Source organism: Dipodomys merriami, unplaced genomic scaffold, assembly GCF_024711535.1.
Source record: "Dipodomys merriami isolate MVZ:Mamm:240054 unplaced genomic scaffold, mDipMer1.0.p SCAF_4, whole genome shotgun sequence".
NCBI lineage: Eukaryota > Metazoa > Chordata > Mammalia > Rodentia > Heteromyidae > Dipodomys > Dipodomys merriami.
Genome location: NW_027205603.1, coordinates 82,375,543 through 82,393,625, shown reverse-complemented (window position 1 = coordinate 82,393,625; position 18,083 = coordinate 82,375,543). Strand labels below are relative to the sequence as shown.

The 18,083-nt window shown below is 38.4% G+C and overlaps 1 protein-coding gene across 2 annotated transcripts in view; it reads left to right on the top strand.

Annotated features, from left to right (window-relative positions):
• Positions 1-18,083, top strand: part of Washc5 (WASH complex subunit 5) — a 42,831-nt gene that overhangs the window by 10,218 nt on the left and 14,530 nt on the right. For both annotated transcript variants that reach the window (XM_069991385.1, XM_069991386.1), the window contains 10 exons: positions 821-921; positions 2,867-3,059; positions 4,836-4,988; positions 9,476-9,589; positions 11,254-11,425; positions 13,834-13,961; positions 15,182-15,311; positions 16,410-16,522; positions 16,856-17,022; positions 17,100-17,175. In XM_069991385.1, the coding sequence (XP_069847486.1) occupies positions 821-921; positions 2,867-3,059; positions 4,836-4,988; positions 9,476-9,589; positions 11,254-11,425; positions 13,834-13,961; positions 15,182-15,311; positions 16,410-16,522; positions 16,856-17,022; positions 17,100-17,175 (1,347 nt within the window). The remainder of the gene's footprint in view (positions 1-820; positions 922-2,866; positions 3,060-4,835; positions 4,989-9,475; positions 9,590-11,253; positions 11,426-13,833; positions 13,962-15,181; positions 15,312-16,409; positions 16,523-16,855; positions 17,023-17,099; positions 17,176-18,083) is intronic.

Below are 18,083 nucleotides of genomic sequence, written 5' to 3'. Positions count from 1 at the left end.
ACCACTAGAGAAGTAGCGCTGTAGTTCAAGTGGTAGAACGCTAGCCTTGAGCTAAAGAGCTGAAGGACAGTGCTCTGGCCCAGAGTTCAAGCCCCACGACCGACAAAAAAAAAAGTCATAAACAGTGAATGAAATTACCAATGAATAAAAGACTGTGGATGTTATGAGCTTCTTTGCTGTAAGAATTCTATCTTCTTTACATCTTGCATCCTAGACATCTAGCCTAGAACTTCACACATAGATACACTTAATGTTTGTTAAATATGTGAATGGCTTTATAATGAAGTAATATAAAGCAGTATAATGAAGTCATAATGGGATTTCATTTTTCCTAACCCAAGCAAAATACCAAAAATAAGCCAGCTGAAAGATAACCACTGTGAGTTAAAATTTATTTGGAAATTGGCTGGCAGTGGCTCACACCTATAATCCTAGCTACTTAGGAGGCTGAGATCTAAGGATCCAAGTTCGAATCCAGTCCAGGGAAGAGTGTCTGTGAGACTCTTATCTCCAGTTAACCACCAGAAAACTAGAAGTGGCACTGTGACTCAAGTGGTAGAGTGCTAGCCTTGAGCTAAAGAGCTCAGGTACAGCGCCTGAGCCCATAGTTCAAGCCCCAGGACCACCAAAAAAAAATTATTTGAGGTAAATTTTCAAAGCCTATACTGCACAGAAGTTGAGAACCCTTTATAGAAAAGCGGTATTTTCCTTAAATATAAACCATTTAGGAAAAATGGATCAAAGTGATCTTTTTAAGTGTTGTTAACTTCATAAAAATCTGTACTTCTATGAATTTGGCCATTGTCTTTTCTCTTCCTAGTGTGAAGCACTGTACTTATATGGAGTTATGTTGCTGGTCATCGACCAAAAGATTGAAGGGGAAGTCAGAGAAAGAATGCTAGTCTCTTACTATCGATACAGGTACCCTGCCCCCTGCACTGCTCCCCTGTCCGAAGCACCTCCACGCTCCTTTTGATGGAATGTAACATGTTCTCTTATACCACCATAACTCAGTTTTTTTAAAAAAGGAATCTGAATTTTCTTTACTGAGTTTTGGAAGTCAAATATTTTTTTTTTTAAATTTTTTTTATTGTAGAGATACTATACAGAGGGTTACAGTTACATGAGTGATGGAAGTCAAATATTTTTTAAGAAACATTTTCAAATATGACAAACATAAAAAGTGAAATGTGTTTTCTTTTGTCATTTTTGTGATAAAGACTGAAAATTTTTGAGTCAGGATCAGATTGACAGTGCATTCTCACCCATTTATGCATAGACACAAAAACTAGCAACAGGACTTATCCAAGATCTCGTGTTGTATGTGTCTGTATAGAATCATGAGTATTCAGGAAGTACGGTCTTGAAAAAGAGCCAACTTTTAAAATTTCAGCACCCAGCTTAAGGTTTTTTCTATGTTTAGTGAAGGAATCAAAAACTGTTTTTAAAAAATAGTATCTGAAATAGATTCAGGGAAGAAACCATCAAAAAAAAGAAAAAGAGTTACTGTATGACTTTAGGATAATAATGTGAGGAGTAAAATGAAACTTTAAGTTTGGGCCCAGTAAAAAGCAAAAGAGGCATATCCTCAACAGAAAAGAATTGAGGACATTGTGTTCTTAGCAGCACTGGCTACTGCTGTCTTATCAGCTATAAATTAACCTCAAGCTTTTACACTAGCCTGTTGGCTTTCAGCTTCATCATGTGGAGAAAGTATCTACTAGTGTATATCATTGAACTGTAAGCTGTTGTATCATCTGTATTTTAAAAAATGAAACTTGAATGACCTTGCCTACGTTTCTGGAAATACCTGGGAAAAAACAAAAGCAACAAATAATGTAAGAAAGAAGGAAAAAGAAAAGCCCACCTTTGAAAAATCAAACTTTGTCCTTCTGAATACAAATCCCATGAGGAGGAAAACACCCACCAACACTGGACAATTGCCAGACTTGAACTGAAGGAGAGTCTTACATCACCAAATATGAGGTCATCTCAAGTTGACAATTGTTTGGGTTAGTTCATTTCTCTCAGGGTTTAATTTTTCACCCTGAAAGTCACAAATATTTTTATTAGGTCACTACAGAAGGTGCAGCTTGCCAAAGGAAAACTAGTTAATATATATGACACTTTAAATTGGTATAATTTAATGTGATTTTTTTTAGTTGTGAAATGTTTGTTTAGCTTTACATTATTTATCTATAATCCTGAAATTCAAAGAGCTCTGAAAAAGATATCTGCATACACACACATACCTCATTTGGAGTCAAACCTACTCAGAACAGCTAAATAGATGAGCTAATTTTTTTCCTCTACAATCACGAATGTCCATTCACCTTGGGATAGAACTCACCCGCTGCTGGAATATTGTATTGTATGTGATCTCAATATCATATTACCTTGTGACATACGGAAAATGCTGAATTCTAAAACAAATCCAGTTCCAAGGATTTGGGGAAATGGATGTTGGATCTTTTTTTGGGGGGGTGGGGTCCAGTCGTGGCACCTGAACTCTGGGCCTGGGGGCTGTCCCTCAGCTCTTCAGCTCAAGGCTAGCCCTCTACCACTTGAGCCACAGCACCACTTCCGGCTTTTTTCTTTTTGCTTATGTGGTGCTGAGGAATCGAACCCAGGGTCTCAGGCATGCAAGGCAAGCGCTCTACCAGTGAGCCCCCTTCCCAGCCCTGGATGTTGGATCTTTACCTAGAACCAATATCTGTCTTTTAAATGGGTTTTTAAATATATAATGAACTTTAATGATACAAACTGTCAAACCTAGTTGGAATTCTTCACTTTTCTGTACTGTACTTCTGAGTTTCTAATATATAAGGTTTCTTTGTCTCTTTATTCCCATGTAAACATGACTTAGTGCGGCTCGGACTTCTGCTGATTCAAATATGGATGATATTTGTAAGCTTCTACGAAGTACAGGTTATTCTAGCCAACCAGGAGCCAAGAGACCACCCAACTATCCTGAGAGCTATTTCCAAAGGGTACCTATCAACGAAACCTTCATCAGCATGGTCATTGGTCGACTGAGATCTGATGATATTTACAATCAGGTAGGAATTAAATCTATTAGGACCTTATTAGTTTAAAGATTGAGTTCACTTTTCTCCTCAGTTACCTCTTTGTGTCTTTTCCTCAAAGAGTGAAAATTATAGTGAGAAACAATGTCATGGAAATGAGACAAACAATTAGAAAGATGCATTCTTTTAGTCATTCATTCAAAAAATTGGTATTGATTATGTGTTGGGTACCCATTCGTGTGTAAAGTGCTAGGGCTCTATCACTAAAGAAGGTAGGTCATGGACCCTAAACATTTTGAGCTTGTAGCTTAGGAAAATAGATACCTAGTGAAGGAATTACAAGAAAACAAGCTGAGTGTTGTACAAGGGGAAGCCCAGGCTGCCAGAGAGCATATAGCAAGGTAGGAAGATTGCCAAGGTAGGGGAGCCAGGGGGCAGTCTGGGGGATAGTAAAGGCCTACACAGGGCTAAAGGACCTGCAGCATCTTAAAGTTACCTCACGTTCCTCATTCACTTACTGAGAAGACTACTGAAGAGAGTTTCCATTTGATTTCATTGTTAGGAAAATGACGTTGTTTTGTGTATTACTGTAACAGAATAAAGAATTGGGACTTCGATAACTGGGCATCATATATCATATATTCAGAATATATTTGCTCTGTATAGAACTTTAGGTAACCTATTTATTCAGTCTTTCGTGTGTATATGGGAAGCATAAATAAGAGTCTTTTGTTCTTCCTTTTTGTTTTGTTTTAACATCAGAAGCTACCTCAGGTACTAGGTCTTCATAGCATTTGTTGCCATTCATTGAGAATTTAATCTAAGCTAGCATCATGGTGGTGATTGGGATTCATATTCTGTTTTCTCTGCTCAAAATAGATGCCATTATACCCATACTAGATAAATACGTTTCATTAATTTTCACAAGGTCATACAACGAGGTAACAAAGGCATAACTGGAGTTTGGGTCTGTATGAATTCAGATTCTATGCTGTTTCCTTACTGTCTCTCATTACAACATTTGGTCTCTAACTCCAACCATTTATTGGTATCTGAGGCACTGTGTTTCTGTTTTCTCCAATTCAAAAGACAGCCATTGAATTGGGCTAGCAGATTCCATTGGGATGATGAAGGAGGTGAGAATTCAGAGTTGTAGAACAGAACAATAAATCAGAACAGTAAGTTGAGCTTATCAGTTCTAGGGGGTTGTCTGTGATAGGGAAGACACAAAATGGACAACTAGTAGGAGATGCAGGGTCAGCACTTTTTTTGGGGGGGGGAGGTCCGGTCGTGGGGCCTGAACTCAGCCTGGGCACTGTCCCTCAGCTCTTCAGTTCAAGGTTAGCGCTCTACCACTCAAGCCACAGCACCACTTCCGGCTTTTTGCTTATGTGGTGCTGAGGAATCGAACCAGGGCCTCAGGCATGCAAGGCAAGCACTCTACCACTGAGCCACCTTCCCAGCCCTTTTTCTTTATTTTTTAGGACAAAATCTCACTTTGTAGCATAGGCTGGCCTCAGAGTCACTGTGTACCTTAGGCTGGTTTGATCATGCCCAACCTGTTTTTTCCTTTTTGCTTTCCTTTTTTTTCTCTTTTAAGATAGATAAAATGGTAGCAACGTGAAGAGTTAAAAGAACATAGTGGGGTTAGGAATAAAAGGAAGTCAATAGTTACCAAGGCCACAACCTGAAAATTGCACCAGGGTCAGTATGTTGACAGGTGATGGCCTCTGGGAAATGATTACGCCCTAGAACAAATGATTAGATTTAAGTATGTGGACATTCAGAGTTACCAATGCTATATTGCAGGTCTCTGCTTATCCTCTGCCAGAGCATCGCAGCACCGCCCTGGCAACTCAAGCTGCCATGTTGTACGTCATTCTCTACTTTGATCCTTCCATTCTTCACACCCATCAAGCAAAAATGAGGGAGATCGTAGACAAATACTTCCCAGATAATTGGGCAAGTACTGCTGGTTTGTTTGTTTGTTTTCAAGTAAATTTGTTACAGAATTCTTTTGGCCATTAACCCTCAGGTTATACTATTGTAAATACTGCGTCAAAAAGAATACTTAGACAAAATTACTTTGTATATTGAGAATTTTTTTTGGGGGGGGGGTCCAGTCGTGGGGCCTGAATTCTGGGCCTGGGCGCTGTCCCTCAGCTCTTCAGCTCAAGGCCTAGCGCTCTACTACTTGAGCCACAGCACCACTTCCGGGTTTTTTCCTTTTGCTTATGTGGTGCTGAGGAATCGAACCCAGGGCCTCAGGCATGCAAGGCAAGCGCTCTACCACTGAGCCACCTTCCCAGCCCCTGTATATTGAGAATTTATAAGTCATAACATGAAGTACTTAAACCAGTCAGTAAATTTTTTGACAAACACATTAGAATTTTCCTTGAATGGAAACTAAGTATTGAAATGTATCTTGCTTTATCTATTGAGATTACAACTGAGTTAAAGGTTTTTCTGGTTTGTTGTTTTTTTTTTTAATAAATATAAGCTAGCAAAATTCATTTGCCAGTTTTTGAATAGGAATTCCCCTTCCATGATAAGGGTTTTTTTGTTTTGTTTTGTTGTTGTTGTTTTTTGTCAGTGGTGGAGCTTGAACTCTGGGCTTGGGTGCTGTCCCTTCACTCGTCAGCTCAAGGCGAGTGCTCTACCACTTGAACTACAGCACCACTTCTGGTTTTCTGGTGATTTATTGGAGATAAGAGTCTCATGGACTTTCCTGCCTGGGCTCACTTTGAACTGCAATCCTCAGATATCAGCCTCCTGAGTAGCTTGGATTATAGGCATGAGCCACCAGTGCCTGGCTCCATGATAAGTGTTATCTGCAAGATAATTGTGATGGGTTCATTAAGGTTTATATCACTAAAATGTTTTTTATAAATGTATATATATATATATATATATATATATATATATACACACATATATATAGTGACTTTTAAGCATTATTTCACTTCAGAGTAATATTTCCTAAAGGAATACAACTGAGTTACTGTATCTAGTGTAGATGAACTGTTTTCCCTGTACAGAGGTTTTATCCATCTTGAATCAGTTGCCCTATATTCTCAGTATATTTTTTTCTGTTTCCTGCCACTGAATTACAGCTATTGAGTCTCATTAACTACTGTTATGAGAAACCATTAATTTACTGGCAGTATGAGAAGAATCTATAGTAAATCATACTTGCTAGCTTAAAATTGAGCAGCCAATTACAAAACTCTGATAGACTTGCTTCATATTTCTCAGCTTAATAAAAGTCTTGATCCAGAATACTGTAACTGTAAGCATATTTAATATTAAAAAAGATTAAAATCCAGTTGTAATCCTGTAAGATACCTACCTTAAAAAAACTCATAGCACTGACACACACTAGTATAGAGATTTAAAAAATAGATATGCCAAGCAGGGTGCTCACATCTATCTAACTACTCAGGAGGCTGAGCTGAGGATTGCAGTTCAAAGCCAGCCAGGGCAATAAAGTCCATGAGACTCTTATGTCCAATTAACCACAGAAAACTAGAAGAGGAGCTGTGACTCGACGTAATAGAGCACTAGTATTGAGGGGAAAAGCTCAGGGACAGTATCCAGGCCCTGAGTTCAATCCCTATGACCTACCAAAAAAAACAAAAAAAAAAACAAAACTGGATAAGCTAATTAAATGCCAACAAGTAAAAATATTACTGAGAAAACATCACAAAATAGAGAATGCAAAAAAAAAATTAGATAGAGGGATCATTTATAATATTACAAAAACATTCCAATGAGATGACTTTTTTCTTTTTTTTTTCTTTTTTTTTTTTTTCATTGGTCATGGGGCCTGAACTCTGGGCCTGGACGCTGTCCCTCAGTTCTTCAGCTCAAGGCTAGCACCCTACTACTTGAGCCAAAGCGCCACTTCTGGCTTTTTCTGCTTATGTGATGCTGAGGAATCCAGGGCCTAATGCATGCAAGGCAAGCACTCTACTACTGAGCCACCTTCGCAGCCCCGAGATGACTTTATGTGCACTCAAAATACCTGAAGCAAAAACTTACAGACTTACAAGGGAAAAGTGACAAAACCATTATCATGAAATTTTAATACACCCATCCGTACACATACACATGCACACATACACACACATATAGGTGTGCCCTTCTGAAAGTATATAATAAATGTTTCATAAGTATTTTAAAAAGGATATACATGAAAGTTTAATATGTACCTTAGATCAGGAAGGAAGCCAAGATAGTAAAAAAAAAAAAATGTTTAAAAAATGTTTTTGAAAGCCTACAGACTATGTTCTCTTAATACAGCACAATTAAATTTAAAAAAGCATTAAAAGCAGTTTTAACCAAGAATAATAATAAAAATAATTTGTTTTGATTACTCTGACAGGACACTGAATGTTTAATTCTGCTTAAAAAGCATTTCTCAGGAAAAGAAATAGTTCCAAATGCATGGGGAAGTATATATGTCCAAATTTTAAAAAATATTTAAAGTTGCATAATTTTTAAGTACTATACAGCAGAGATTGTGAAAAATGTATAAATATGTCACTAAAGAAATGTATAACTAGCTGGGTGCCAGTGGCTCATGCCTGTAATCCTAGCTACCCAGGAGGCTGAGATCTGAGGATCACAGTTCAAAGCCAGCCCAGGCAGAAAGATTGTGAGATTCTTATCTCCAATTAACCACCAGAAAACCAGAAGTGGCGCTGTGGCTTCAGCCTTGAGCTGAAGAGCTCAGGGACAGTGCCTAGGCACAGTTCAAGCCCCATGATTGGCAAAAAGGAAAAAAAAAGAAAAAAGAAAAAACTTTGTTAACACATTTGAAAACTCAGAAAAAATGGATAATTTTCTTAAATCAAATTTGATAATACATGTTTTTAAAAAAGAGAAAGCTTAAATAGAACAAGAACCGTTAAAGAGAGAAAACTGATGATCAGTTTTTTCACCACCAGTCAACTCCCACGAAAATGGGCGCTGGGGGGGGGGGGCCGGGTAGAACCAAGGTCTTGAAGACCACAGGATTTCACAAGCAAACTCTTAGCAAACCTTGAAGTAGTACATTTGAAGTAGATGTGTGAAGAACTGCAACAATACTGCTTTGTTTCCTTCAGTCCAGGGATTCTCAAAAATTTGAGTAAGAGGCCCCCAGAGGTCTTCAAGAGACTCTCAGTGGTCAGTAAAATACAAACTTTTTTTTTTTTTTTTGGGGGGGGGTCTGGTAGTGGGGCCTGAACTCTGGGCCTGGGCACTGTCCCTCAGCTCTTCAGCTCAAGGCTAGCGCTCTACCATTTGAGCCATAGCGCCACTTCCGGCTTTTTTCTTTTTGCTTATGTGATGCTGAGGAATTGAACCCAGGATCTCATGCTTGCAAGGCAAGTGCTCTACTACTGAGCACCTTCCCAGCCCCCAAACTTTTCATACTAATGCTAAGGTAATCTCTTTTCACTCTCATTCTTTCCCATGCATACATACATACATCTCCAGATAAAAAAGTCAGATGATGTCTGAATATAGAAACATCTGTGTTTATCCAACTGTCTTCAGTTAAGCCAGATATTTTAAAACAATGTAAAGTTTTGTTGTTCATCTTACAAATTATTTTGGAAAACTTGGTTTGTTCTCATTATTTAAAAAAGTATTTAGGGTGGCGCTGTGGCTCAAATGGTAGAGTGCTTGCCTTGAGCTGAAGAACTCAGGGACAGTGCCCAGGCCCTGAGTTCAAGCCCACGGCAAAAAAAAGAAAAATTAGGCTAGCATGGATGAGTTTTTATTATTTAAAATAATTTAACAAATATTTTCTGGTTTCTCAGTTTTAATGTGTAGTGTATAGATTTCTTTTAAGCTCTTAAAAGTCCTCAGTGATTCTGAAGAAAACAAAGAATAAAAATGTTTAGGCAGCCAGGCGCCAGTGGCTCACACCTGTAATCCTAGCTACTCGGGAGGCTGAGATCTGAGGATTGCAGTTCAAAGCCAGCCTGGGCAGGAAAATCCATGAAACTCTTGTCTTCAATAAACCACCAGAAAACGGGAAGTGGCACTGTGGCTCAAGTGGTAGAGCTCTAGCCTTGAGCTGAAGAGCTGAGGGACAGCGCCCAGGCCCAGAGTTCAAGCCCCACGACCAAAAAAAAAAAAAAAAAAAAAAAAAATGTTTAGGCAGAGCTCCACTCTAATTAATTAATTAATGCGTTTCTCTTCCCCTTTAATTTTCCTTCATCCATGGATTTCATATAGAAATTTAGAAGGAAACTCTTATTTGTTTATTTTTCAAAAATAGTAGACTTGTGACTCCTATTCCAAAATGCTTATGAGGAAGAAGTCTTAACCTCTATATTTAGAAAATCTTCATTTACCATTGTTATAATGTTTATACTGGAGAGAGTGAGCCATATCTTCTTAACTTTATTTTTCCAACTCCTTGAAAGTGAGTAGATAATGAATGTCTTCTTTTCCAGGTTATTAGTATTTACATGGGGATCACGGTTAACCTTGCTGATGCTTGGGAACCTTATAAAGCTGCAAAAACGGCTTTAAACAATACTCTGGACCTTTCAAATGTGAGAGAACAGGTGGGTTTTGGCTAATTAGAGACAATCCTCTAGTAATGGCAGGTCTTGTTTACAAAGTAGGAAATAAACAAGGAAACTTCCCAAGGACCTTGGAAAATGTCTACACAAACATATTAGTGCATAACTAGTAGAAGATAAAATGTGTACATTTTACAGTCAGCTAGGTAATTATAGGTTTTTTAATTTAAATGATATAATAAATTGGAGACTCAAGTTCTAAAGAAAATTCTCTGCCCAAAGCTGAGTTAGTCCAGGTGTTGGTGGCTCATGCCTGTAATCCTAGCTGATACTCAGGAGGCTGAGATCTGAGGATCATGGTTCAAAGCCAACCTGGACAGGAAAGTCCATGAGACTCTTATTTATAATTAACCACCAGAAGTGGTGCTGTGGCTCAAGTGGTAGAGCGCTTACCTTGAGCTGAAGAGCTTAGGGACAGCACCCAAGCCCAGAGTTCAAGCCCCAGGACCAACCAAAAAAAAAAAAAAGCCGAGTCAGTATGGCATATCACCCCAAATGACTTTGTTTATTCTTGGTTAAAGACTATGGCCTATGGACAGAGCTGATTTCATTAGTTGCTGTAATTTATATATTTTTCTCAGGATAAATGCTGAAGATTGTAACTGAATGTTGATCATATTAATATCCTGTCACTATAACTTAAAATCAGTTCTGATGAGCTATTTAGCTTATTTAGGCAATAAGACCCTGAATACTCAATTTCAAAGTTAAATAGCTACATGTGTTTCTGATAAGACCAGGCAGAAGGAAGTGTCAAAAATCAGTTATTTTATTGAGGTTTGGTATTTCTAAATGTTTGGTATTTCTAAATGGTTACGTTCTGAGTTATTGAATATCCAATGTGATGAGACAATATTGATTCCAAAAACTTTGTCATGTTTTATTCAAATAAATGGAATTCCATAAATAATGCACAAAATAATCTGTGTTGGCAGGTCTTCTAGAAATATAGTAGAGAATGTGGCACATCCATACTTACAGAGCATTAATTTTTCATCACTAAAACTCCCATTCCACAGTTACATATTTTTATTTATGACATTTTAAGTCACTACTTGTCAATTTTTAGTAACTTGACTAGCTTAATGATGTTCCACATAGGACTTTTGCTTTAGTAAAGCAAAATAACCAAATTTCTAAAAGCTAGTTTGAAAGTTCTATTTTGATACACTGAGTCCCATTATCTTTGTTAAGCTTCATGTGCCTGTAGAAGTCTCATTTTTAGCATGTCTGCTCTGTTCTGCCTCCTCTGTCAACAGTAACAGCAAGAACAGGCAGTTTTTGTCCTTACACTTCTTTTCCATCCAGATCTCCCTCTGCCATGAAAGAAACCAGTAAGGGATTGACTTGAAATGTAATTTATTTTCGATTATTATTTTTGTGTGTGTGACAGTATTGGGGCTTTGAACTCAGGACCTCTTGCACTCTTAAATGGGACTCTACACCTGAGCCACACACACCTTCACTTCTGGCTTTTTGCTGGTTAAATTGAAAGTAAGAGTCTCATGGATTTGTCTGGTCTGCCTTTAAACTGCAGTGATCAGTTCTCAGCCTCCTGAGTAACTAGGATTATAGACATGAGTCACTGGTGCTAAGTGATAAATAATTTTTTAATGTAATTCCAGTTCGTGTTTTAACTTTCTAAGGCTAGCAGATATGCTACTGTCAGCGAGAAAGTGCATGCCCAAGTGCAGCAGTTTCTGAAAGAAGGTTACTTAAGGGAGGAGATGGTTCTGGATAACATCCCAAGGTTGCTGAACTGCCTACGAGACTGCAATGTTGCCATCCGGTGGCTGATGCTTCACACTGCTGACTCAGGTAATGCCCATGAACAATGCTTATTTATAGAGATCCACGTAGAGGCTTTCAGAATTCAGACAGGCTCTCTTCAACACTTCCTTGTTCTTTCATATCTGTCACTAAATGATCTGCCCACATCATACTATTCTGTGGCCACTCTCCCTTGGTAACATGGCAGCCCCAGCCTCACCACTCTTCCAATCAAGGAGTTCTTCACAGTCCCTCTAACCACCTGTTTCCACACAGGAGTAGTCCACAGTGAAAAAGGCTGGACTTCCTCAGACTTCAACTCTAAAAATGTGTGCAATTTCTCCTCCACCTTCTCATATCTTTCTCACAAGGGCTGCTTCCATCATTTCTCTTACTGACCTAGATCCATGTACAGTTTACCCACAGTGAGAATATTATGGATAACATTTTTAATCATTCATTGGCTTTTAAATAGCTGAGTTTGTCTGTTTATAAATTTCAGTTCCAGTGTGAGGATTTTACTGTGTTGAATCAGCTTATAATCTTCCCTACCAAAGCCTTCCATTTACAAGCATATAAACAATGCTAGCCCTCACTTTAGCCTAACATAAAACCAGCTATGATTTTCTTGTGATTCAGCTTCAGCTTCAGCTTCAGGCTCTCTCTGACTGGACCTGAGAGTCAAGCCTATGTTTTGGGAGCCAGCAGTCTCCTGGCTTTCCACCCATGCCAAGGCAACCTCGGCATGCCAGAGGTCTGGGTTTCTATCTTCAGCTACATCTGTTTTCCATGTTTGTGCTGGCAGTTGTCTGACCTGATTGCACAAGGATATGATTCACCAGAAGCAAATGATTTGCCTCTCTGGGTATGACTCAGTCATGGGGAAAGTGACGACTTATTTAGCCATGGGTAATGTGGCAGTCATAGTGTGTAGATTCTCTTGCTGCCTCCTGTTGGCGCTCTACAGACCTTTCCCCGAGGTCCAGGACGCTTCTGCAAAGCCTGGCGGCTGTGGGGGACACACCCTGAGCAGCACTGGGTGAGTAAGGCTGGCTGGCTGCGGAAGCCGGGCCCTAGGCTACCACAGTTCTAGGATTCATCCCTAAACTTTTCTGGTCCAGAATTTTCTAGGATCAGAATGGAAAGAAAAAGATGACCGGGCCCTGAGAAGACTAGAACCAATGCTGGTTGTACCAAGGATTTCAATGTTAATGTTCATGGAGATATTAGAGTATTTTCCTATTACCTGGGTTATATCCCCTAAACAAAAATGAAGGCAAATTGATACCAGATTTCTTATTTAATTAGAATTACTATAAAGGCAAACAGACTTCCTGAGGCTTAAAAGAGTTATTTTTGTTTGTCTGTTTCATCTTAGTTTAGTTATACAAATACAAAGCTAAAAATGTTCTCTTACTGTAATCTATATCACCATTTTCAATATACACGCCCCCCCCCTTCCTGGAGACTCTGGAAAATGCATGAGAAATGAGAGCTCTACAATTTCCCACTAAATTGAGCCTTTTTTCCACCTTGTCATGTGTCTCCTCCTAATGGAGGAGTAACTTAGAAAGTGATACATAAGACAGCTTCTATGGGCTTCACTTCTGAAGCATCAGAAGGATGCAGGATCTTCCAACATGGTCCTGCTGTATATGCATACATATATCTGGGCTGCTGATAAAGGAAGCTAAGCAAACAGGACTGTGCATAAGCATACTGTGGGACTAGTGTGGATCTTGTCTCCTGTTCAGTTAGAATGTTACTCCCAGCAGAGTTACACAGGACTCACTAAACTCCCCAAACTTGTGAGAAATGTTACCATCCAGAAAAGCTTGTTCAACTCCCCTTCCCAGGGTACTTATTAGGGGCTGATCATGCAAGTAGTATCTGCTTGACAAGTACCAAAATGTCTAGCAAACCATATTGTTCATATAAGAGATAAGCCTTGCTATCAGTTCTCAAAATAGTATGCTCTGTTCCCAAAATCCAAGTTTCCCTATGCCAACCAACAGCCAGCCTTTCAAACAGGGTAGCAATCTCAGGCCTTCATGTCTACAGTTAAAAAGCATGGGTCAGTATCTAAACCAAAAACTCCAAGCAAACAGGACATAAAGAGACCACCCTCAAATGAAATGTTACCAAAAAGCTCTGCCCTGCCATTGGGGAAGGGATAGATATAAGCCAACCCTAAAATACTTAGCAACTTTAGAAATACCATCCATCACCTTGCTGTTTTCATTCAACGGTGCATTAGGAAATGTCTTCCCATGTTAGACTCAAATGACATCCAAAGTTCAGTTGCACTTAATAGTATAGACATGCTCTGTTTTACCACCTGTTGTTATTACATGGTGCCTGAAACTTTCAAATGTTCAAATTGAGGAATTCATCTATTTCATAGATATTCCCTGTTCACTTAATAAGTGAATAATTCTTTTTCTTCCTGTTTCTAGCTTGTGACCCCAATAACAAACGCCTTCGTCAAATCAAAGACCAGATTCTGACAGACTGTAGGTACAATCCCAAAATCCTTTTCCAGTTGCTGTTGGATACTGCACAGTTTGAATTTATACTCAAGGAGGTAAAAATATTGAATGAATAATCACCAGACTTTTATAGTGCTTTTTGCATTTTAAAGATTTTTTTTTAGTAATAGATTAAAACTAGGTATGGGTAGCTCACGCCTTTAGCCACTCAGGTGGCTAAGATCTGAGGATCATGGTTTGAAACCAGACAAGGCAGGAATGTCTGTGAGACTCTCATCTCCAGTTAACCAACACAAGGCCAGAAGTGGAGCTGCAGCTCAAGTGGCAGAGTGCCAGCCTTCACAAATACTACAGTATCCCACACATCTTTGATTCATTTCATTGCAAATACCCACTATTTCTCTTTTTCAATTGTATTATGACACTGACAAAAGAGTTTCTTTAAAAAAAAAAGTATTTATACATACTTATCTCAAAAGAGCACAGTAAAATAAACCTTGTGTTTTTGTCTGATATGGCTTTTCATTAGAAATAAGTATTTTCTTTTTGGTTGTGGGACTTCAGCTCAGGGCCTGGGCACTGTCTCTGAGCCTCTTGGTGCTCAAAGCTAGTGCTCTACCATTTGAGCTACAGTGCCACTTCCAGTTTTTGAGTGGTTAATTGGAGATAAGAGTCTCACAGGGACTCTTTTTGCTCTAGGCTGGCTTTAAACTGCGATCATCATATCTCAGTCTCCTGGGTAGCTAGGATTACAGACCTGAGCCACCAGCACCTACCAGAAATAAGAGTGTTTTCTAAATAAATATACAGTACCCTTAGTTATACCATTTTCACTCTGGTTCATGTCTTCATAGGGTTACAGAGCTTTGACAAACAGAATTACTATACAATATAACAAGGAAGAACGTCTGTAGGTAATTTAGCTCATTCCACATGACTAATTAAATTGGAGTTACAAGATTTGTTGCCAAAAAGGACCATAGACCTAGTGGTAAGAAATTGAATCTCATATTAAAAAGCCGATTCCTGAACTTGCCCCAGACCTTCTGAACTAAATCTCTAGGAGTTGACCTTGAGAATTTGAAAACCTTCAAGGCCTCCAGGTTATGCATATGTATTAGAGGTGGTCATATTAGAGTTTGCCCCTAGATTTGTGTATCATAGCAATGCTGGAGAGATAGCATCAGGGTCAATATTAATTTTTCAGTACGTATTTTTCATAGTCCATGTGTTTCATTTTGGGGTCTTTGTATAAACAATCTGATCTGGATTTTTTTTCTTGTAAAAACATAAGTCTTTCCTGTCTCTTCAACAGATGTTCAAGCAGATGCTTTCTGAAAAGCAAGCCAAGTGGGAGCATTATAAGAAGGAGGGTTCTGAGAGGATGACCGAGCTTGCTGATGTCTTTTCAGGAGTGAAACCTCTGACCAGAGTGGAGAAAAATGGTAATTTGAGAAGGAACTGGTGTGTTTGAAATGTATGTGCAGATGATTTGAAACCTTAGAAACTGGCCAAAAGAGAAAGTCCTGTGCTTTCATCCTTGTATGCTTGATGTCATCCTCCTGATTAGTAATAAAGCTTGGAACTTCAGTCTGGGCTATCTCTAGATTTGTGCTGCCTTGGGTAATGTTCACATTCATTCTGGACTTCAGGTTCCCTAGCTTATGTTTGAAATATGAAGTTAGGCCAAATCATAGGTTCTGCAACTCTGATTCACAGATAGGCTTAAAGAGTCTTAATCTGTCCCTGCCCTTGTGGGATGCAAAGTTGATTTGGGAAAGGGAAGACAAGATACGTAGCTTTGTGACCTCAAGATATGTCACCTAAGAATATTAACTAGTAATGGATCACACCAAGATTCTCGTCTTCTAATCCTGCTTGATTTCTGTTCACCAGTATAAATGCCATCTAGTGGCAGTAAAGCAGACCTGCAGACTGTTAAATCTCCAATTTTACTTTAATAATATTGACCCTGCTTCTTTAATCTGTCTAGTAAGCACAAGGCCTTGAGTACAAACATCAGAACCACCAAAAAAAAGCTTATAAGTAAAGTGCATCTTGGTCAATGTCATCCCTTCCTAAGCTGTTTTTTAATGCTTAATATTTGTCTTGATGATCAAATTCATTTCTGATGAAGCTATATATAGTGACACCGTTTTTTGTGAAAAAAAAAAAACCCTACCAACTTTAATAAACAAGAGCTTGTGATTATTGTATTCTAGGTTTTTTGATTAATTTAATGCTGTTTGGTTGATCTAAACTGTGTCTTCAAAGTGTTTTATTATTTGTGTTGGAAAAAATTAGCCAGTTAATTAGAAAGTGTTACAGACTAAGCTATTCATGTACAAGTTTAATCTGTATTATAAGGGTACATATTCCATATATTTTATTGGTAGTGTTTAGAAAAGTGACAGAATCAGTGTTAGGTACCTAGTAAAAACTGTGAAAATGGATTTGTAAAAGATTATTTAATTAAATTCAAAGCCACATAAGAATTCTGGATTTCAGTTGACTTTTTGTTGTGGTGGTTTCTATATTAACAGAAAATCTTCAAGCTTGGTTCAGAGAGATCTCAAAACAAATATTGTCTTTAAATTATGATGATTCCACAGCTGCAGGCAGAAAAACTGTGCAACTAATTCAGGCTTTGGAAGAGGTAAGAAAAGACTTTTCATGTTATAGTTCTTGAGGACTTTTTATGGTTTTGCTTATATATTTCTGAACTTATTATTTGAAGTAAAAGCTTTATCAAGAAATCATTAAAACGGTAAATGCTGGCTTATTTTGTTTTGTTTTGTGATAAGGTCTTAGTTTGTAGTCCAGGCTGTCCTCAAACTCATAATCCTTCTGTCTCAGTCTTCCAAGTGCTAGTATTACAAGTGTGGGCCACCCTGCCCAGCCCAACTAGTCTGCATTTGAAGTATTTTCACAAAAACAGCACAACAGAGGCCATTCTGATGTTTTAATTAAATGTGTTTATGCAACTCAGGTTCAAGAATTTCACCAGTTGGAATCAAATCTGCAAGTGTGCCAGTTTCTTGCTGATACTCGCAAATTTCTCCATCAAATGATCAGAACAATTAACATTAAGGAGGAAGTCCTGATCACCATGCAGATTGCTGGGGACCTTTCTTTTGCTTGGCAGTTAATTGACAGGTAATGTAAAAAGACTGACAACTTGCCCTTGATGAAGGGCACTGAGAACATCCTCTAATCACGACTCTCTCTTACAGTTTCACATCCATCATGCAAGACAGCATACGAGTGAACCCCTCCATGGTTACTAAACTCAGAGCCACGTTCCTTAAGGTGAGCAGAGAACAATGAAGTCACATTGTCACGAGTATCATGTTGACTGTCCTTCTAACCAAATTCATTCATCAGCCCAAGATTTCACCTGTTTAGGAAACTGGACCATTTAAGGCTTTTGTAGACTCAGGATCATTAGCAATTTTTTATGAGAGCAGAATTTCAAAAGATGCCAGAAACATTTGATAGTAAAATAAAGGTTGGAAATCATAAAAAATGTTTTTAAATGAGATCATTAGTTACTAAAAATAATGACTCATGAGCCTTTATTCTCTAGATAATGAATTAAGTTCTTCTATTTATTCATTAGAGGTTTTTTATTGAACCTTTATTATAAACTAGTCAAAAACATGGACTAATGGTGAATGACATGCATAGCTGTTGCTCTCAACATAATTTCCACATATGGGAAACAAACAGATAGCTTACCGGTGACTTCTGACCATAACCAGCTCTATCAATTCCAGAATGCACTTGTTTAACATTTTTAAAGGTCTGTAATGATAGCTGGGTTTTATAAGTGATGGCATATCACAATTTAATTGTCATCCAGTTCTTTCTGAGTGGTCCATGAAATAATGGCACCTCTTAAACTCGATGGTGTCTGAAGGGTGGGTTGAGCTTTCCCCAACTTGAGCTCATGTCAGTGGTACCTGGAGGACTTTTTACATCACAAATTATGAATCAAATTCCACCCTTGAATTTCTTATTAAGTCAACTGGGGTGGGGCCCATTGTACGCATGACTAACAAGTTCCCAATTGATATAAATGCTGTTGGTCTAGGGACCACACTGAAAGAACCACTGCCATAGCAGGTAAATCATTTTTTTTAAAGGAATTGCTGGAAACTACAATATTGATGAAGTTTGATGTTTGTTGCCCTCTTTTGGATAAAACCCAAGGGGTG